At 42.9% G+C, this 22,744-nt stretch overlaps 1 protein-coding gene across 9 annotated transcripts in view; it reads left to right on the top strand.

Annotated features, from left to right (window-relative positions):
- TPD52 (tumor protein D52) overlaps positions 1 to 22,744 on the top strand; it is a 112,150-nt gene that overhangs the window by 46,774 nt on the left and 42,632 nt on the right. For 2 of the 9 annotated variants that reach the window (XM_036031054.1, XM_036031053.1), the window contains exon 1: positions 17,109 to 17,617. The exons of 4 other annotated variants lie outside the window; for them this stretch is intronic. In XM_036031054.1, the coding sequence (XP_035886947.1) occupies positions 17,452 to 17,617 (166 nt within the window). In that variant the 5' untranslated portion in view covers positions 17,109 to 17,451. Of the gene's footprint in view, positions 1 to 17,105; positions 17,618 to 22,744 lie in introns of those variants that run through there. 3 more of the 9 variants (XM_036031051.1, XM_036031052.1, XM_036031055.1) reach the window with 3 other exon arrangements.

Genomic DNA, 22,744 nt, shown 5'->3' with positions numbered 1-22,744 from the left:
CACTGGGAAATAAAGCCTTAAAACACCAATTGAAAACACCTGTGGGGGTTGGGGTGCCTGGAGAGACTCCTAGCCTCACAGGAGAGTTCGTTGGAGAGAACCACAGGCTCCTAGAATGTACACAAGCCCACCCACCCTGGAATCAGCACCAGAGGGGCCCAGTTTGCTTGTGGGAATCCGGGGAAGTGACTGAAATCTGTCAGAGAGTGGAACAAGTGCCATTCTTCTCTCTTGGACCCTGCCCCCACGTACTGTGTCACAACCCAGCAACTGGGTTGCCCCACCCAGGTGAACACCTAAGGCTCCGCCCCTCACTACATAACAGGCACATCAATACTAAAAAAAAAAAAATGGCCCAAACAAAAGAACAGATCAAAGATCCAGAACAAATACAACTAAGTGATGAAGAGATAGCCAACCTATTGCATGCACAGTTCAAAGCACTGGTGATCAAGATGCTCACAGAATTGGTTGAATTGGTTGCAAATTAGATGAAAAAATGAAGGCTACACTAAGTGAAATAAAGGAAAATGTACAGGGAACCAACAGTGATGGGAAGGAAACTTGGACTCAAATCAATGGAGTGGACCAGAAGGAAGAAAGAAACAATCACAGAAAAGAATGAAGAAACAAGAATCCAAAAAAAATGAGGAGAGGCTTAGGAACCTCCAGGACATCTCAAAACATTCCAACATTCGAATTTTAGGGGTTCCAGAAGGAGAAGAGGAAGAGCAACAAGTGGAGAAGTTATTTGAACAAATAATAAAGGAGAACTTCCCCAATCTGGCAAAGGAAGTAGACTTCCAGGAAGTCCAGGAAGCTCAGAGAGTCCCAAAGAAGTTGGACCCAAGGAGGAACACACCAAGGCACATCATAATTAATTATCCAAGATTAAAATGAAGGAGAGAATCCTAGAAGCAGCAAGAGATAAGGAGACAGTTACCTACAAAGGACTTCCCATCAGACTGTCAGCTGATTTCTCAAAAGAGACCTTATAGGCAAGAAGGGGCTGGAAAGAAGTATCCCAAGTCATGAAAGACAAGGACCTACATCCACAATTGCTCTATCCAGCAAAGCTTTCATTTAGAATGGAAAGGCAGATAAAGTGCTTCTCAGATAAGGTCAAGTTAAAGGAGTTCACCATCACCAAGCCCTTATAATATGAAATGTTAAAGGGACTTAGGAAAAGAAGATAAAAAACATGTATAGTAAAATGGCAGCAAACTCACAATTACTAACAACCACACCTAAAAAAAAAAGAAAAACAAACTAAGCAAACAATTAGAACAGGAATAGAACCACAGAAACGGAGATTACATGGAGGTTTAGCAACAGGGGAGTGGGAGGAGGAGAGAGGGGGGAAAGGTACAGAGAATAAGTAGCATAGATGGTAGGTAGAAAATAGACAAGGGGGAGTAAGAATAGTATGGGAAATGTAGAAGCTAAAGAACTTATAAGTATGACACATGGACATGAACTAAATGGGGGAATGTGGGTGGGAGAGGGTGTGCAGGGTGGAGGGAAATGAAGGGGAGAAAATGGGACAATTGTAATAGCATAATCAATAAACTATATTAAAAAAAGAGTTAGTGTGTTTTAAGCCCTTACACTTAGGTCTTTAAATCTAAGTGTGTAAGTTGAGGTAAGGTCTATCTTCATTCTTTTGTGTGTGGATATCTAATTAGAATAAAAGACTGTCTTCTCCCCCCCAGATTATCTTGGCGGTTTGTCAAAAATCAGTTGACCTTAAATTGGGAGTATTCATTAGGGCTCTGAATTATATTCCATTAATCTGTATGTTTAAATACTGTGGACTGACTGTATCTTCTCAAAATTTTTATGTTGAAGCCCTAGCACTCAGTGTGACTGTATTTAGGTTAGAGATAAGGCCTTAAAGATAAAATTAAGCTTAAATGAGGTCATAGGTGTGGGGTCCTCCTCTGACAGGACTGGTGGGTGTCCTTACAAGCAGAGACTCCAGAGATGTCTCTTTCTCTTTCTCTATGCACAGAGGAGAGGCCATGTGAAGACAGAGCAAGGAGTTAGCTGTCTACAAGCCAGGAAGGGTAACTTCATCAGAAACCAACCCTGACAGCACCTTAAGTTTGGACTTCTATCCTCCAGAACTTCGAGAAAATAAATTTCTGTTGTTTAAGCCATATAGTCTGTGGTATTTTGTTATGGCAGCCTTTATCACGTCTTCTATTTTTTCTTATATATAGTTTTTTTTGACCTTTTTGGGCATTTTTGCTATATATAAGTGTTTACATGTTTACATGGTTGGATTCACTCACCTCTTCTTTTCTAGGTTCTATCTTGGTAGCAAGTTCATGTTCTTAATCACTGCTGATTGCTGCCTCTCTTGTAGTTAGGCTCTTTAGTCTTGAATAGATGGATATCATTGGTTTACCTAAGTCAATAGGTTTTAATTATAAGAATTCCTAGAGAATAAGAATAAGAAAAATAGGATTAGCCACCTAATCAGTTTGTGTTGTGTTGTTGGGACATAGCAGGAGTCCAGGAGTTAGTCTGTCTGTTAGGTCTCTTGTCCCCTTAGAGACAGTATTCCTTCCCTGGTCTCTGCTGTGATATTCTACCCTGAGACTCCCCTCACCTTTTCTGCTGCTGAATGACTTGAATCTTATGGCTTTTGCTCAGTCATTGCTCTGCTTATGGTCCTCTCTCTGTATGTCATTGTGACTTCTGTTCCCATTACTAAGTACTGACTCTCTCAAAGTCTCCAATGTAGTCTCTTGTCAGAGAAGATGACATTAGCTGGTCCAGTCATGGTTCATTGGAGGCCACCCCAGATGGTAGTGATTTTCTGTCAAGGCTCTCAGTCTGTGAATTGGCTGCTCTTTGGACTTGGGGTGGGCCTCCTAACCAGTTGGATGTGGCTTCTAATGTGGGGTCAAGTGGTAGAAACTAGGACAGCCTCTGTGTTTAAAAAAGTTAAAAAGCATAAAAAATGCAAGGAATAGGAATTTTGAAAAATCCAAAGAGAACATAAATGACAAGAACCTCACTTGGCCTGACTAGCAAAATGTACAGCTCTTTTGTAGGGATCCTGGCATACCCAGTGCCATCCACAAGCTCCCATCAGTAGAGAAGAGGTGACTCAGACATGACTAACCACAGCACAGAGAAAGTGGGGAGCTGGGCATTTGGCAGAAGATAAGCCTTTTGAGTGAAGCCCACTGTGCCTCTGGATTCGAGGAAGTATTTGAAAAAGGACACCATTGCAGAGGGCTTGGAGGATGGCATCTCTTTGACAGTGGGCTGATACTGTTAGATATCGGACAGGGCATTCTGAGAAGAGGGGATACACAAGCAAAGGCAGCAGGAAGCAGAGGAAATAGTGACTCCCTGGATTTCTAAGTCTGATTTAGGGAAGTTAGGGATGGGAAAGGTCAGTTAGTGTCCAAAACCCCTAGAGAGTGCTTGGGCTTAATTTGCTATACAGTAGGGAGTTGTTGAAAGGTTTAGAGCTGGGCGGTGACATTGATTCAACAAGTATTTATTAATGTTAGACACTGTCCTGGGAACTTTAGGATATGAAATATCCTATCAGTATATAAAATGAACCAAAAAGAAGAAAGAAATTCCTACCCCTATATAACTTATGTCGCATTAGGAGGAGACAGTCACTGATCAAAATGTCCAGTGAATATATTATATAGTATGTTAGGTAATATGTGTTGTTAAACATTAAATAGAGCAGGGTAATGGGAACTGGTTACATGGGGGTGGGTAGAAAAGGGCACAGTTGGGATTTTAAGGAGGTAGGCAAGGTAGAGTCAGTGAGCAGGTGGTAGATGACAGGTAGTTCAGTGGGGAGAATAGTCTGAGAAGCCAGGTTTTATGGCATTGAATGTGAAGTGGGAGGATGGGGAATGTGGAGACAAGCTCACTCACATGAATTGACCTGATGCTTCCCATTGGGAGTGGAATTTATTTTCCACTTGGATGTGTTCTTTTGTACCTTAGCAAAGTCCAGCAGTTAACTGGCCTGATAAGTTCTGCTTTGTCTTTTTTTTTTTTTAAGATATGGAGAGATACAACTCTACTATTATTCTTTACCACCAGGAGCCCGTTGTTTCTTGAAGTGTAATCATGGTCCATCCATATGAGAATCTTTTGGGATATGAGTTAAAAATATGGCTGCCTGGGCCCTGCCCTAGACTATTGTGGAGGTGGAGTGGGATGCTGGATAAGAACACAGATATGAGACAGTCTGTCACTTTAACAGCACAGCACTCAATAAGCCTTAGCTCGTCAGGTGACTGAGAAGAGCTGACTCCTACTCATTTCTGAAATGCCACATGGTGAACTGGCCTTTACTCCTAGCCAGAATGAGCCTTGATTCAGGTAGAGTTTCTCAGGGAGGCAGATTCTGGCTTCTGTGGTTAAAACCTCTTGGTTTTAGATGGAAGTTTTGAAGGCATCTATCATCTTCCTGCTTCTCTCCCTCTGCTTGATCTTAAGCCTCAGAGCAAATGTTGTAAGAAGTGAGTTTGAATAGTGTTTTTGGTTTTGTTTAAAAGTTCAAAAAAATGTAGCAAAGTTGTTAGGGCCTGGATCAGTTTGTTGAAAGTAATTGTCATCTTATTAAGGTTGCCGCGTTCAGCGCAGCTCCTGGTCTTTCAGAGCTGGTTTCTGTGCCACTCTGCCCTTTACAGTTCTTGTCTTGTGATTTCCAGATCCCAAAATTGGGAGGCCAGATTTGCTGAGAGGATTATCTTTCTAAATCAAATCCTCTTATGGAGAATCTGAGTTTGGGATTGCTCTCTGTTTTGATCAACACACTGGTTAAATGTTTAGAATGCTGCTTCATGGAGATGCTGGGGCAGCATTTGCCTTCTAAGAGATCCATGCAAAGAACGTGGTCACTAATAGTGATTTTATCATTGGACAGGGATGGGTTGCCATCTTGCTCAGCTGTTTTTACTGTATTTTTCCAAGAAAAAAAGAAAAAGATACTTGAAGGATCAAGTGTAGGCTTTGAGTATGATGTCCTACTTCTGTATTGAATAGAAGCTTGCTTCTGTTTAGTTTTAGAAAGATGTAGACCCCTCACCGGTATTGTGAGCCACCCTTGCCTGCAGGGGAACATTCTTTGAAGATGATAATACTCTTCCATTAATTTAGTAATACTCTCCCTTTAGCTAGGAAGTAGACATTCAAACCACTATGATATTTAAAAAAATGCACTGGAGGAATTTAACCAGATCTGCCCAGGTGATTGTCTACTTTGCATTTCTAATGGAGCTTGATCATTAAGTCATCCTTTCTTTTACCAAGAGCTCAGGCCTGCCCTGGAAACAATACATGAAGGTCCTTTCTGTGGTCCTTCAGAAGCCCCAGCAGATGAGTTTCACTGCTCTGGGTGTTTTCCCCAAGGTAGAGTGGCCGAGCAAGTGAAACTTTTTTAAAAAAAATTAATAGGTTATTTTTAGAGCAGCTGTAGGTTTACAGAAACTCAATAGACAGTATTGAGCATTCTCATACACACCCCCCCCCCCAGGTTCCCCTATTAACTGTGGTACATGTTTTAATTGATTAACCAATATTGATACATTATTATTAACTAAAGTCCATAGTTTACATGTAAATGTCTAACCACTCTGCTGTACACCTAAAACTAATATAATAGTAAATGCCAACTATAATTGAAAAAATATAAAAATAGTAAATCAGTTTGGTGATCAGTTAGTAGTCTTAGCCGTATGAAGTAAAATTATTAAAACATACACCTGGCTCTTTATTTTGAACTTTCAGGGACAATGTGACAGTGATCGCATATTTCAGAGTTCTGGATCCTGCCCAGGAAAGCATGTATCCACTCCATACTCCCTTCCCACCCGCATCTTGACTTATCCTGCCCTTTACCACCAAGAGAGCTTACTGAAATAAAGAACATTATATACGGTTTTGATAAATATCTGTTTGGTAATTGTGTGATAAAGCTGAGAAAAGTCAGTAAAAAGCCTTCAGAATAGCCTTCACAACAGTAAATACAGGTGTTACTATAGTCAGGTGTTTAGAAGTGTCAGGTTCACAGTCTTATGCTTAGAGACAGAGAGGCTGTGCGAAGCCTCCTAGTGATTCATTTGGTTTAGAGGTGATGGTATTGGTATTCTACCTTAAAAAGGAAATATGGGAGATTTGTCTTTAAAAGGGAAAATGTGTGAATTGTGTCATTGGAAATGGCATTTCTTAACTAGAGTTGTAGGTCAGATAGAAATGCTATACATTTTGGCATGAGACTATTTCTTAATAAAAGTTAGGGTAAGATGGGCAACATTCATGTTGTGTATTTTTTTAATGGTTGCCCATTGGAGAGGCCTAATGAAGTTGTTAGGGTTTGAAAGCAGCTCAGCTGCCTAAATGTCTGACTTGGTGGTGTATTTGGAGTATGTTTGTTATGCCTCAGCTTGCTGACAATAGAAGTTCATGGCCAAATATTAATTTTAAATAAGTGCCTACTGGTCTGGAGCAACTCCCCCATTCCCTAAAGGAAAAATGTTTCATATGAGCCTATAGTTGCTGGGAAAGCTGGGTAAAATCTGGTCTGCCAGCTCCTTTATCCCTTTAAGGCTCTGACGCCGTCCGGTATGTTTATGCCCCTCCCAAGCTCTCCTTTCACCCAGTCAGCAAATTAGAAGCATTTAGCTTGGAAGAAACCTTTCTATCTTCCAATAATCTCACTGTGGAGACCACTCTGCTCTTAAGTACATTGTTAATACTGGTGGGTGGAGTAGCCTGTTTTCATTTCCTTATTCCGCAGCCTTGTTCCAGACTGTTTGTATGGCTGTAAGTCCAGTCTTGAAGTAATCCCTGTGTTGCAAGGACCAGACAGGTGTGCGCCTTGTCATGGCATAGCCAGTTCTGTCTCCTTTCTAAACTTACACACTTTGTGACCTATTAGGGTAGCAGGAAAACAGAAACCCACCACCCAAAGCAAAACCTCTTTGGCTACAAAATCTGTCTTATTTGCAAAAAGCGATACCTGCTTAGAAAGTGCTAAGACCACATGGAATGACAAGTATTCAGAATTTGCTCAAGCTTTTATCCTGAGGCAGATTCAGCTGCTGCTGCCTAAAGCAAGCATTACCAATCACCTGAGCTTGTCCAGAGGCAGAATTTTGGCCCCACCCCAAACCTGTTCATTCAGAAGCAATCTGTCCTTGCCCTGGTGGTGTGTGAACATATGAAAGTTGGAGAACTTTTCCCTTGAGCCTGTCATCATGGAAATCACCAGGGCAAGGAGGGACCAGCAAACTGAAACTCAAACTCTATTTTCTGATTTGCTAATGAAACTTCCTCAGTCTGAGAACAGAAACGTGACCTGAAGGGATAAAAGTTGACTTTGTTGAAATAGTGAAACCTTTTTGTACATTTTGGAATCTAGTCATGATAGAGAATTTGGGAATTTTTGAGATTTCTCAACATTTCTTGGTTTTCACAGTTAAAGGCTCACCTGAAAAATATGTTTGAGATAGGTTGAGGGGTGAATGAGTCTTGTTATCATTATAAGTCTTGCTTTTTAATATTTAAAAAACATTTCCTAAGAAAAAAAGGTTCCTAGCATATGCATTGGACATGAATTCAATTTCAATTATTTTGGGAAGGCAGAAAAAAACTCCAGCTAAAATGTTGGGAGCACCTGCCAAGTGAGAATTTCCTTGCAAGTTAATTGGTCAAGTAAATGGGTTTGTAGTTTGTAGGAACTCCTTTATCACTTAAAGCATCAGTGTCAAACTCACTTTCACTGGGGGCCATATCGCCCTCGTGGTTGCCTTCAAAAGGCCAAATGTAATTTTAGGATTGTATAAATGTAACTACTCCTTAATTAGGGGCAAGGAGCTCGGTGCTGTTGCTGGGTAGAAACCAGGTGCCAGGCTGGAAAAAGCAAGGTGGAAAGCCGGATTCAGCCCTCAGACCTTGTGTTTGCCACCTGTGACTTAAAGGATGTTTGCACCCAGGCTTCTGTGGCTCAGTTGGTTGGAGCATCTTCCTGTAACTGAGGGGTTGTGAGTTTGATTCCTGGTCAGGGCACAGGCCTGGGTTGTGGTTCAATCCCTGGTCCAGGCCAGAGCATTTATAATTCTAGGTCCAGGCATGTGCAGGAGGCAACTGATCCCAATCAATGCTTCTTTCTCACATCGATGTTTCTCTCTTTCCCTTCTCTCTCTAAAAGCAATAAAAATATTTGTACATGAATCTAAATAATTCAACTGTGTTTGCTAGTTTTTGCATTTTTTTCTAGAGATGGGTTCCAAAGAGGGTAGCTTTTTCTTATTTTACACCAAGCCATAATAGGCTTTCCCCTTGGGATGGACAATGCAGGAGAAGAGTGCTGGAATTCCCACAGGATTTCATAAAATGAGTGTAAAGTTTCTAATCTGGGCGCTCACATATTTTTAAAAGAAAGTCAAGATGGTCCCATCTCGTCACAGATGCCTGCTGGTCAGCAGGGCCGAGGTCCCTGAACTGTTTTCATCATCTCCTGCATGACACAGCCTACAAACAGACCCTGCAGGACATTGACTGGTCCCTTGCCTTTTCCCTGCACTGGCCTCTGCTTACCATCATTCTGATTACAATATTTTTGGCAAGATCACCAGGGCACCAAGTCCCACAGTGGTTTTTAAGTCTCTGCTCACATTATTCCCATGATATTGGTCACTCTGGGTTTTCTTCCTTTTTGCTTTTTAAGAGCACTTGAACCAAACTGCCTGAATTTGAAACCAGACTTCACCACTTGCTAGCTGTGTCCCTGGGGCAAGTTTCTTAACTTCTGTGTACCTTAGTTTTCCCATCTGTAAAAAGGGGGTAGAGCTAAAACCTATCCTAAATGTTTGGTGTGAAGTGCACAGGGGGCATACCTGGCGCATAGTAATGTAACAGGGTACAGCCAAGAGGAGGGCCCAAAATAGGAATTTGGAATGGGATCCAGAACTCAAGGTGTTCAGGAAATATTAGGATGTCCTCACCGTGCCCCCCCGCCCCAGGTGTGGGTTGAGGGAAGGGACAAATGGAGCAGGGCCATAGAGAGCTGTTTTGCATAGCAACAGCTTTGCAGCTGACTTCTGGTGTGGTCATTTAACATATGTATGTAACCAGTTAAAGGTTATAGATATGTTAAATGTTGTATGTTAGATATGTCATTTAACATGTCTATAACCTTTAACTGGTTACACAGATATGTTAAATAACTGTGTCCATGCTCTGAGCCAAGGGGATGGAAGTAACTTCCCCACCTAGACATAACTGGGGGGCAGGTCTCCCGAGTTACAGCGCCTGTGTGAGAGCTTGGAGAAGATTGGCTCCATGACATGGGGTCACGCCTGCCCAGACTCAGGGTGGCAGCCCATTAAAGCTGGAAGGATATGAGAGTACTGGCAAGTGTAGCCAATTGTGGGCGGAGTTGGAAATGGGGCTGCAGAGGAATATTGGCACAGGGATTGGTGACTCCCCTCTCCTCACAGCCATGGGAGGGAGAACCACTTGGTCTTTGCCTGAGTGGGGACTCCCACAGCCATTGTGCTTAGAGGACCATGCAGCTGTGGCAACAGAAGGGAGAACCACGCAGTTTTGCCTGAGTGGGGACTCCTGCAGACATTGTGAAAGGAGAGCCACGCAGTTGTGGACATGTGAGAGAACCACTCAGTCTTTAGCATAGTGAGGACTCCCGTGGCCCTGTGAGAGAGAATCATCCTGCGGCTTTAGCAGAGAATCACCACTTGGCTTTGGCAGAGTGGCGACCCCCCCCCCCCCCCCCCCCCCCCGCCGCCTTGCAGCCATTGGAGGGAGAACCATGCAGTTTTGCCAGAGTGGAGACTCCCTCGCCATTGTGCAGAGAGGACTACGTGGCTTTGCCAGAGTGGGGACCCCTGCGGCATTAGTAGGGGGAACCACCACCTGGCTTTAGCAGAGATCCCGGTGACACAGCTGATGGTGCTGGGAACCAAGGGAGGCCTACCAGCCGAGCACGGATTACTGGGAAGAACTGGGGGCTACCTGAGCCACAGACTTCTATTTCTTTTCCTGAGATACGGTACCCCAGACTGGGCAAAGGGGGAAGGAAGGACTGTGTGTTTGTGGGTGTTTTAAGGGATTTTGGGATTTTGATGAAGACATTAGGTCACTACTCTAAGTTTGTATAGCATTAAATAAACATTCCCTTTTCATGAATCTCTGGCATTGAGAGATGTCTTTCCTATAAGGTGGTGTAATGAACGTGGGGGGTTCTTTTTGGTAATAGTATATTGCCTTTGGCCCCCTTTGGCCCCTTCTTGTTCTGTAACAGTAAGGGTTCCTTAGGGATGAGTCATACTGCAGTCATCATCATCATCACTAAAGGGCATTGCTACTTCTGTGCAGGCTCTGTGACCTGCTTCCCACTTGCAGTCATTTATACCTCTTTTCTTTCTTTAATAAAGTCTCTCTTCTTTTTGGGATTTTTCTTGATGGTCTCAGGTTTCCCATGTTGGTATCTTTGTCCCTAACCTTTTCCAGAGCCCCAGAATTCAACTTCTAACAGCTGGCTGTCTGTTGACCTTCAGAAGTCTTATGAGTGTTATAAACCAAACCTGCCTGAATGGGATCCATTCTTGGGTCACCTGAAGGCTCCTTTCTCCCCCCTACTATCGATCTCTTTGCCACTGTTGTAATTAATGCTGTCACTGGCTTACACAACTCCCACTGGGCAACCAGTTACAAGTGGGCTCCAGAATCTTTTGGTGATCCCTCTGTGTGTCTCGTGGTGTGTCTTTGCTTTTCTGTTCCCACTGTGTTCCTGGAGCACACTCTTGGTATTAGTCCACTCAGGCTGCTGTATCAGAATGCCACAGATTAGGGGCTTAAATAACAGAAGTTTATTCTCTCACAGTTGTGGAGATTGGAAATCCAAGATCAAGGTGCCAGCAGGATTGGTTTCTAGTGAGGATTCTCTCACAGGCTTGCAGGTTGCCTTTCCTTGTACGCATGTGTCTCTAGTGTCTCATCCTCTTCTTACAATGATATTCCTATTGGGTTGGGGCTCTACCCTATGACCTCATTTCACCTCAGTTACCTCCTTAAAGGACCTGTCTGCAAAATACATTGTGGATTCAGACTTAAACACATAAATTTTGGGAAAGGATACTATTCAGTCCTTAGAAATAATTTTACTGATTTCCCATCTCCCCTCTGTAATCTGTCTTCATATGGTGTCAGGAACAATTTTTCTAAAGTACATCTCTGAACATCTCCCACCTATTACTAATAAATTGACTTATTAGATGCATGGTGAGGAAGATTATTGTGAGGTGTTGGACTCTACCCTTCATTTCTTAGTTCCTTACATTTTCTCATCTGGAAATTGGAGAGGACATCACTAACCCTGTGTTGCTGAACGATGAACTAAATGCTAACAAATATTGTTCCTAAAATTGCAGTCACATTCCTCAGCAGGGCTTCCATCACCAGGTCTCTCCAAATGTGGTCCCCACTAGAAGCCTCCCATCACCTCGAGCTTGTCAACGATGCAGGTTCTGCACTGTAAGGAGACCTTCAGGTGATTTGTGTGTGAGGTCCTGGCTCCTCACCTCATTCTTAACTGCATCTACTTTTCTTATTGCTCCGGAAAGGACACAGGCCTTGAGGTAGACCACCTGGTTTCACATCCTTGCTCTTCATCTACTTAGGGGTGTCCAACCTTTTGGTGTCTCTGTGCCACACTGATAGAAGAAGAGTTGTCATGGGCTACACATTTTTTGTGAATCACAGATTCTCATAGCATTTTATGTAAATTTACAATTTTGTGTTGGGCTGCATTCATAGCCATCCTGAGCCACATGCAGCTAGCAGGCTGCAAGTTAGACACCCCTGACTGAAGCTTTTGTGGGTATGGATGTTTGCAGAAACTGTCTTTGCTCTGTTTCTCATCTGAAAAATGGGGACAGTCCCAGCACTTACTGTGCAGTGGTTTGGAGGTTTACTAGAGAAAGTGAGTAAGTAAGGGAGCATCTACCCTTGAGATTTTCAGTTGAACTTTGAATTTAAAACGAAGTTCTCTTTTGTATGTGTGGTTATTTTACTCTTTTTTTGTGTGTGTGTTTTGAGTCAAAGTTTGCTTATTGTGGCATTGGGTGGGGAGTGGGCATGAAGGAGGTGTTCACTAACTGCCAGACTCCGTGCCTCCCATGGTGTCTCATCCTGACTGCCTTGTAGCCACTCAAGGTCAGGCAGGTTCACATGGGATTCAGGCAGATGGAAGAAAATTCATGGAGCCGTGGGAATGCCTGGCATGCCTTTATTGTCTGGTGGGGAGCCTGCTCATACGGGCCCACTCTCAATGTTATATGGACACTGCTAAGTCATAGTTGCCTGGATATCCTGGTGAGGGAGCCTAACTGACTCTATTTCCCTACACTGACTGTGGAACATCCTCCTAGCTGTCTTCCAGGAAGGTGTGACCAGTGAAGGATGTGGTGGTGAGACTCCTTTATCTCAGAGGGTCAATCAACTGCTGTTTTAGTGGAAGGTGGAGCAAATCCTTTCAGTTCTCAGAAGTTTCCGGGAACCAAGATAGGCCTGTATATCTGTCTCTGTAGAGATTTATTATAGGGAATTGGCTTACATGATTATGGAGTCTGAAAAGTCTGGAGATCTGCAGTTGGCTACAGTGTAAAAGTTCTGGTCCAAGGTCAAGTCCAAAGGCAGAAGACTGATGTCCCAGCCCAAAGACAGACAGGTAGAGAAAGTGAATTTTCTCTTCTCAGCATTTTTGTTCAGTGAATGTCTTGAACAAATTTGAGGAGGCCCACTCATATTGGGGAGAGCAATCTGCTTTGCTCTGCTTTGCTTAACAATTCAAATGTTAATTCTGTCCACAAATAACCTCACAGACACATCCGCAATAATGTTTAATCTAATATCTGGGCATTTCATGGCCCAGCCAAATGGACATGAAAATTAACCTTTACATATGGACTCTTAGACTCCTGCTTTCATTGATTTATAATTTTGCTGTTCTTGATTAGGTTGGTGGTTAAATTGTCCTGTATTTGGCTAGCTGGAGCACCTTCCAGCTGGCTGGTGTGGTGACACGTCCACTGTATCTGATACCAGTGGCCTGCCTCTCCTATTGGGTAATCGTCTGTCTGTGTGCCTTGTAGGCCCCCGCTAGTGAATTTTTGTATGTGCCTCACAGCTTTTACATCAGACCATCCCTTAAGAATCTTTCAAAATTAGGGACAACCTGCTCAGAACTATTTAAGTGATGTATTAATGGGCAGGTGGAAACTTAATATTCCTTGTAGTCATTTATGCTTCCTCCATTTCCATAAGCATGAGTCACCTAATGGGTTGTTGCTCTGTAGTGTACCCTTTGCTGCCAGACTTTTAATGGTTGAGCTGTCCAGGGGTGCCCCCTGCTGACACTACTGTACATAAATACTTTTCTGGCTTTGGGCCACATGGATTTCTCCTGACTTTTCTTTTTTTGATATCTGTCTGTCTGTCTTTCTCCAATCATTATACATTTATGGATCATACATTACAAAGAGTTTTTGAACCTTCTTTGTTTACTAAATGTCTCAAGAATATCTTTCCCTGTAAAATACATACATGTTCACATCATCATGTTAATGTTTGTGTAATTTTATATTATATGGGTGTTCTGTTTAGCATTTAAATGACTTTCTTTTAGTAGGCATGTGTGCTTGTTCTTTTTCCATTATAGTTAGCACTAGAATGAACATCCCTTGTCCTTATACCATTCATATGAGACTTACTAAGTTGAGCTTGATGATAAGGTCGGAATTTGACAGGAAGAAATATGGGGGAAAAAGGCTCTAGTTTGAGAAAATTGTCTTGGCCAAGTTAAAAAATGTATTTAAGAAACAGGAATGCCAAGTCTGAAACATGGTGGGGTAATAGTGGGAAAGGGTTGTGAGGTAGGACTTTTTCTACTGAAATGATAGAATTCAACCTGAACCATAAGTGAAGTAGCACAGAAATTTGTTTATAACTGAGAAGCCAGGGTAGGTGGATCAAAGGACTCAGATGCAACTGGTCCATCCCTTATCTGTCTTTTTTCTTCTTCTGTTCCTTCCCAGTCTCAGCACTGGGCCTGTTGCCTGTTGACCTGGGAAGAGAAAGCACCACCTGGCCCGAGAAAGCACCACCTGGCCCCTCCAAACTAGCATGTGACAGCTCAGATTCCAGAGTCACTTTCTCTCATTATATGTCCTGTGAACATCAGGGAAGGTCTGTGGGTGGCACTGTTTGGGTCAGATATCCCTTTGTCAATCCCTGTGAGCTGGGGGATAGGAAGCCTGCATGGACCTGATCTGAAGCACAGCCATGGCTAGAGCCAGCACATAGGTAGGAACTGTGGTGGATGCTGCCCTGTGGAGCAGATGAGGTGGCATTCCTCAAGGAAAGGAGGGTGCTGGGTAGACGACAGCAGGCATCTACCAGGTCAGAGATGTGGGCGTGTCTCTACCAAAACAGTCCAGTTAGGTCTGAACGATGGTGTTGTCAGTGACAAACAGAAAGAGGAGAGGACACAAAGGGAACAGAGTGCCAGTTGGATGTGCAGCTGTGGTGGGTGCTGCCTCAGAGAGCGAGAAGACTTAGGAGTGATTCTGCTGAGGCCAGGCCTCTGTGACTCAGGATGGCGATCCCGGACATAGGAACATTATGAGGAAAATTGGTGAATTCAGTCTTGTGCATGTTGATTTTGAAGTACTTTTGGAACACCAGTGTGGCAATGTCCAGCAGGACAGGATCAAATCTTACTTGTTTTTTCCTCCTTTGGGTCCATAGTAAGAAGTAGAAAGAGCTGCCACTAAATCCAAGGCTTCCTCTCTCTTGCCTGGATTGTAGAAGTAGACTGCTTCTGAGTCCCCTCTCTTTTAGCCTCTTTCTACATATAGTACTTCCTACATACCATTTCCAGACTGATTTTTTTTTAAACTTTATCCTGTCTCTACATGGCTTAAACACCTTCAGTGGCTTTTTTTGCACACTGTATTGAGTATAAAAGTTGGTCACTCAAGGTCTTTAATGGTCTGTCCCCAAGCTATATTTTCATTTTTTTTTTTATCTTACCACTCCTTTTTCCTTGGTATCTGAATCTTGAGTCAATGAATTTCTTCCATTCCATTGACATACACCATGCTTTTCCCACCTTTGGCCTTCTAGAAAGTGTTGCTAGACATTCTAGAATATCTTGACAAGGATTTGACTGGAGAACTGTAGCAAAGAGACAGGATGTTATATATCAGCCCTGGGATTGTATGCAAGAAGGTAAAGCAGTAATTTCCGGTATCACTTAAATTCCAAATCTGCATATTCCACATTGGTCAGACCCAGAACTTCAGGGTAGGTACCATAATGGATGCTTGGTGCCTACCTGCCAGGGAGGACGTAAGCACAGAGGAGCTGGTGCATGTCCCATTCATTCTGCATGCTGCTGCTGTGAACCTGAGAGCTGGAGGGGAGAGGGCTTTCGAGATGAGGTGGCATTTCTGCCTGGTCTTGAGAGATGAATGACTTTTGCAAGCATATAGAAGGTGGCATTTCAGGTAGAGGGTATAGGATGGCCATCAACCCTGCAGGTCAAGGGCATGGGTTTTTGAGGGGTAGCGAGAAGTGTGGAAGAGGCTGTGGTTTACATTGTGTGTGTTTGTGTCAGTATTGATGTTTCTGTCTTAGTTTGGGCTGCTTTCATAAATTACCATAGACCGAATGGCTTATAACAACAGACATTTATTTATCACAATTCTGGAGGCTGGGAAGTCCAGTTATTTGATTTCTGGTGAGAGCTCTTTTAATACTTGTGTCTCTAGGAGAAAGAGTGGGTATGGAAAAATGCTTTTTCTACCAGTTAGTTAGTAACCAGTACAGAGAGTATTGAAAGGACAGGTATCCTAATAAGCATACTGTGGTCCAGGGACACAGCTTCGGTGCCTATCTTATTGCAGTAAGGGAGACTGTGGATCTCAAGAAATCAGACAGTTCATTCTTTCAGATAATAATAAAAATTAATCTCTAAGTGTAGAATAAACAGCCTTTATAGTTGGTCAAATTTGGGTGTCTTTTAGGAGAAATATACAGATTGATTTCTTTTGTTGTTAAAAATAAACTTTTAAAAATCTTAAGATATAAGACTTGCCAAAAATAGAGTACAACATGAGAGTAACAAATAAACAGAATATGAATCATAAGTTGAAATGAATGAAAAGACTGTCTTGGTGCACATGTAGTTTATACTATAGACACACAGATTTTTTTTTAATGCTTAAAATATTTTAGGTTTCCTGTTTGCTTCCAATCCAGGGAGAGTATATTGAGTTCCTCTTTATCAGGTAAACTTGAGAGGGTAGAACAGCTTTTTTTGCTGTCCTGCAGTGACAGACCATGCCCCCTAAGGGATGGTCCCCTTGATTTTTACCTGTTTTAATATTAGGTGAACTGTGTAGGCAGAAGCATGCGGGCAGGATCCTTGAGCAAAGGCCCGAGTTCCTGTGGAAAGGGTCTGCTAAGAGACTGGTGTAAAGGAAATGAATCTGGTAACTTAGACATTTGTTTGATGGGCAGACTGGGCCCCAGTCCTCTGCAGGGCATGCTGAGCAAAGGGAAATGCGCTTTTCCTGCGTGTTTGCACACAGGTTTGTTACACCTGCATGGGCCTGGCCCGAGTTCAACAAAGAAGGTTCAGGAAACTGGGCTCTGTGCCTTGAGAGTTGATTCTTCTTTTTGCAGTATGTATAACCAAAACATGGTCTTTCCAGAAAAGGAGAGGGCAGGGGAGGGAAGGAAGGTCAGACTGAAATTTTGTTACACAAGGTCAGACATTGCTTTAGATGAAATGATAGTGGAAATAATTCTATACCAAGTTGTACTTAGAAAGCCAATGACAAATGCAGGAAGCTTGGCTTTAGAATTGTGCTGTAATCCATGTAGAAAAATGCATTGCCCAGATGCCCAGATGGCATTTGCGGGAGATTACTGTCTGGTAATCCTTTGTTGTCCTAGGGGATTAAGTCTTCCTTGGTGTTGTTTTGGTCAGCTGACTCCGTTTTTAAAAAAAAAAAAAAAAGCCCTGGTAGTTTCTGTGACTGTGCTAGTGTGTGGCGTTTCTGGAACAGTTAGTACCCATAAGTGGCATTGCAGGACATGGCCCTCCTTTGTTGTCCCAAGAAAGTGCCACTCCCACAGGCTTGTTCCTTGTTGGCCCCAGTGAACAGCAGGTGGGGAGCAGAGCCCTTCTGAGGTCATTTATTAAACAAGCCTGCATGATCTGTGCGTGTGAAGCTCTGGGAAGGAAGCGTGAAGGCCGGGAGGCCAGTCCCCAAACCCTGCCTGAGTGGACCCTTTGGCCAGTGGAGGGTGCAACCATGGAAAGCAGTGTGGCTAGAGTGGCCCACAGCTGAAGGACACCTGGTGGTGACCAAGATGTACCTCACATTCTGGAACAGACTTCAGGGACACAGGGACATGGAGCTTGATGAAGATTACCAGTCCCCATTTGATTTTGCTGCTGGAGTGAACAAAAACTACCTCTACTTGTCTCCCAGTGGAAATCCATCTCCACCTGGATCTCCTGTTCTTCAGAAATTTGGTAACTGAGTTTTCTCAAGTTCATTTTGCTGTAATAAAACCTGGATCCCATTTGGGGTTTGCCTGCTTTGAAATCATTAGTGTAAAGATGGACAAGGGTGTTTCTGTGTTGAAAATGGTGAAGAAAGCTGTTTAGATTCCAAGGAGACAGATGGCTCATTAAATGTGTGCTGTGTGTATATATGTACACACATAATATGTGCATGGATTTTAGATGTTAAAGGTAGTACTGTTTGTATGAGCACTTCTGATCACTGAATTCATTGAGCTGATACATAATCGAAAAGGGGGTGTCTGAGGCCTTTCCAAGTCACCTATATAATTTATGAAGAGTCCTCCACCCTAGATTTTGTCTTTGTTAAGATGACAACATTCCAGGTCCTTCTTATGGAGGTAGTCACGAATTTTGTTCTGGAATACTAGGTGTAACATTCGGAAATACCAGGCAAGAGATTTTTTTAGATTGAGAAACTTAAAGTGGCTATTCCTTTGGTCATTCTTGTATCCACAAGTACAAGAGTGTTCTGAGAGCCAGGGCTACTGTCAGGAGTATCCAGCTTCATGAGCACTGGGCAGCACAGAGCTGGGCACAGCCTGAGCCACTGTCTGGGCCAGTTCCCTAGTTTTATAGCTGATGCTTGGTGACAGGGAAATGACCTCCTCTGTAATTTGCCAGAGAAATAGCAGATTTTCTTTGAAGTTCATTTTTTTCTTATAATCTTTTGCTTTTGTAAGTTTAAAAAGTAGGTGATTTAGAAAACAAATGGCAAAGGAGCCAACAAGAAACCTCATTATCAGTGTTTAGGTTGCAGGTTTGTACCCTTCCCTGAGGGGTTGGTTGCAATCCACAACCACCACCCTTGGGGTGTAGTTCGGATTTCCAGGAAGGGAAAATGTGGAAAATACCAGTTTAGAGCTGTTCTCTGGAAGTTGGGAGCTGGTAGGCAGCGGCTGTTTATCTGCTGGGACCACCTGGGACCTCTGTCATAAAGGGGTCTTCCCCTATGCCTGGCCCCTAAAAAAATGGGGCCATCAGTTCTGTGTGTAGGAAACACTGTAAGAGCAACACACAGTGGGAGTGGGCGAGTTCAAACTCAGTGAAAAAGGGAAACTCAAGTGACCACGGTCATGGAAGCTGGAGTCGCAGTGACCTGACTTGAGGTCGACCGTGCAGGATCAGTGTGCATAGGGTGCAAAATTCTAGGAGGATTCATGCTGCTGGTCTTACTTCTTGTCCACTCTCATGTTTGTCTCAGGTCCTTTCACTCTCCCAGTTGCCATAGTGGCTGCCTTCGATGTTTTCTGTTAAAACAAAAGTAGTTGGTAGGGTTGGGTATGTAGGGTTTCCAGGCACATTTCCAGCAATTAGTATTTCAGTCCCTAGGAGCAACCTGTAGAAGTCTGGGCTGATGGGATTAAAAACAAAATTATGAAACACCAAGTGACCAACAGAAACCAAACTCAGCTACTTGCTAGCATTCAGATTTAGTGGTTTGTTTCTGTTGGAAAAAAGGAGGGAGAGAGCATTAAAACAAATAGAAACTGCTATAAGGAGTCATCTAGTAAGAACATGGGGATTTTCAAATACTCAAATGCAGTGGGACCTGGATTAGTTATTTCCAGTCTCTGTTCCTGGGGCCTTTCAAGGCACAGGTAGCCTGCCATCTTTTTCAACATCATTTAATGCTTGGGGCCTAGATGGAATGAATCCTTTGTGCCAGTTCTCCTTGTTTATCTGCAGGAGCTCTCAGGAGGGATACACCATCAATCTGTCTCAAACCTTCTGTGGTTTTTGGCCACTGAACCCTTCCTCCCTCCCTCCCTCCCTCCCTTCCTTCCTTCTCCTCACCCAAGGATATGTTTATTGACTTTAGAAAGAGAAGAGAGGGGAGAGGGGAGAGAGAGAAGACATCAGTGTGAGAAAAAAATATCGATCAGTTGCTTCCTGTATGTACCCTGACTGGGAATTGAACCTGCAACCTTTTGGTGTATGGGATGACATGCCAAACAACTGAGCCATCCAGCCAGGGCACTGTGCATTTCCTTAATTGGCAGACAAGTAGTGCTTAAGGAAGGACTGATGTTCAAAGAACTGCTACTCAGAAAGGTTGGGAACACTGATCTGAAACACAAATTCTTTGATATTTATCCAAAATGCCATCATGGGGCCATTGAGAAAATAATCAGATTTAATCTATGTACAGACTGTTCCTAAGAAGCAGTCTGTATGTGGGACTGGATGAGGGCCAGTGGCTGGAACAGAAAGAGGTCTTTATCAGGTTGATATAGCCAGCCCACATTCAGAAATGACTTAGACTTCTTGACCCCCAGCCCTCATCAGTGCAAATGTCAGTGGCTGAAACAGAACTTGTTCTCCCTATGTGTGATGTACTCTGAGATTTTAAACTGTTCCAGTGATTCCTTTGAAAATGCTCATTTGGTCATGCTAACTGGGTTTTACAACCTATAGTCTGAAAAACACTGAAAGTTTCAGAATCTGTAATATAAATCCATTAGGGATGTTTACTGATTTTCCCTAGCACATGGAATAGTGCTTGACATCTGTGGCTCAACAAATATTTGTTGGATGGATGGATGGGTGGATGGATGACACAAAACTGGCAAGGGACCCGTACAACAGACTAGTTCACACTCCAGTCCATTTTACAGATGTGAACATTGAGACCAAGAAAAGTGTTGTGAAGTCCCCACATCACAAAGCCCAATTTTCAGGCCAGTGGTTGGGTTGTTGCTTTTTTTCCTTTAGTTCCCACTATTTTGGCCTCTCTGGTAATGGATATTATGGACCAGGTTACTCTTTCAGGGCATAACCTTTCCTTTGGTCAAGGGTTTTACTGGCGGGGGGTAGAGGGCTTGTTGATTCTTTATGTGCTGTGTGGACCTGATCATTCTATCAAGTCTGCTGTGGCCAGTCTTCATAGGTGGGCCCAAGGATGGTAGCTGGGGTCCTTTGTGCCATTTTCTCTTTTGTTTTGTGATCACCCACAAAACAATTTCCAAAGTGATATTTATGTGGGATTCCTCTTCCTTTCAAAATTTTTTTCTTGTGTACAGAAAGATGCAGTCCTGGTTTATGAAAATCAAAACAAGCAGAAAAACTTGGGTTATTTCTAGTGGCTTCAGGAAGTAGGAGCCATTTAAAAATTTGATATTTTAGTTTTATGCAGTTATATTAAAGTCTAAAAGCACTGAAAAAAAATGAAATGGAAACCTCTTAGCCCAGAGCTGTTCTTGTCGTTCTGTTTTATTACCCTTTGTCATTTCTGCTCTGTGTCATTCTCACTTCCTTTTAGGGAAGTGCTGATCACTTTGGAAAGTTTTTCATGATTATAAATCAGAGCAGAATTCAAGAAATGAAGTCCCCCACCCCTTGTACATAGAGAGAAATTTTAAGGATGAAAGTGACTTCCTCTCTGGGGACTCCCCAATCTCTCCATGGCTAAGCTTTCACTTCTCTTGTGGGGTGCCCCATTATGGGTTTTACAGTTGGTTAGGGTTATAGGGAATGATGGCTCTGACATCATTGACCGAAGATTTTTCCCTCTTTTTATTTTTGTTTTTAACACGAAGAAGGTCCATTTTGGAATATCTGAAGGAGGCAATTCAAACGTTTGAAAATACTACCTTCACGATTTTTTCCTTTTACCCTCATTCTTTCTGTGAGGTCGTTTTGTGAGGTAAATTTTGGGGAGGGTGGCCTTTTTTGGGGTGAGAAGTTGACTGCCGTTCAGGGTCCTGCTGTCTGAGCTGAGTCTCGGGCAAATCTGGGTCTGCAGCCTGCTTTGCCTTTATGCCTTAGTGCTGTGTGCATCCCCTCCTCAGCCCTGGCATCGCCCAGCTAGTCCCCTGGGTTCTTGAGTCTTTCTCAAATGGATTGTGTCAGGGTTCCTCGGCTTTCCTGTTCCTTGTTGCCTCCACGCTACAGTGAGTTATTTTTCTTTCCTATTTTACTGATCTCACCATGGGTAAACCTGGGAAAATTACAGCTGCAAGAAATGAAAAGTTTTCATGGCTTGTGCTACTGAGTCTCTTTCTTCTGAAGAGAATCAGTGTCAGATAAGAAGTATCAGATGCTCCCTTACCTTAAATCCATGGGTTTCAACCTGGGGTGGTTTTGTCATCCCCCCTGCCTACTTTGGACATTTGGCCACTACTGGAGCTGATGTTGAGGTGATTTTGGTTGTCATAGCTGGATGTCATAGCTGTTGGGAGGAACAGCTACAGACATCGAGTGGGTAGATGACACATGGGACGATGTACAGGAAAACCCCCCTTTGCAAAGAATTACCTGGCTCAAAATGTCCCTCATGCTATGATTGAGAAACACTGTCTTAAGTGGGTCCTTTGTATTTTGGGCCTCTTAAGAGGAACCACTTTGGTGTGGGGCCCTTCAAACATCCCCTTGCCTCTCCTGGGATTCTGTCACATCCAGAAACACAGACCAAGCACAGACTTATAAGGGGAAAGATATCTTTACCTTGTGATCTTTTTTGTATATTATCACTAATGATATTTTGAACTATAATTTTACCTCTTTCTATGTCTCTAGGTTTAAAAAAAGGGGGTGCATATTTCCTTGTTTGTACTAAAATAAAATAATCCCTAGAAACTGAAGTTTCTTATTCCTACTCTGGTCTTAAAACGATTTTAACCTTTTTGAAGATTAGCAGAGGTGGATACAATTTTGTTGTCAGAGAAGCTTCTGGGGCTTGATTAAATCTCTGACCAGTTAGAGCCTTCCCTGCTTGGGGCAGTTGACATATCTCTCTTCTACAGTGTCGAAGGTGCCCCACCCAGTGTCTCTGTAACGTGAATGTAGGTGGCCTATTCCAAATGTAACAACAATCTTTGGATAGGTTATGGGACACAAGTTGTATTTTTTTAGAAAAATGACATTTTATTTATTTTAAATAGAAAAACCTTGGTAGGTGAAAGCAGTGAAGTGAAAATGAAATACAGAAAATAAGCTGAAGATATAAGGTAGATAATGAGAAAACTGAGTCCTTACCTTTGCCCCTAACCCACTTATGGACCTTCCTGTAATTCACATGTGCAGGGTGTGTCAATGAGCATCTGCGTGCCAGACCCTGAGCAGGGGGCACCACAC

The sequence above is a fragment of the Phyllostomus discolor genome, chromosome 7 (assembly GCF_004126475.2).
Source record: "Phyllostomus discolor isolate MPI-MPIP mPhyDis1 chromosome 7, mPhyDis1.pri.v3, whole genome shotgun sequence".
Classification (NCBI taxonomy): domain Eukaryota; kingdom Metazoa; phylum Chordata; class Mammalia; order Chiroptera; family Phyllostomidae; genus Phyllostomus; species Phyllostomus discolor.
The sequence above is the reverse complement of the archived record's forward strand: the minus strand, read 5'-3'. Positions and strand labels throughout refer to the sequence as shown.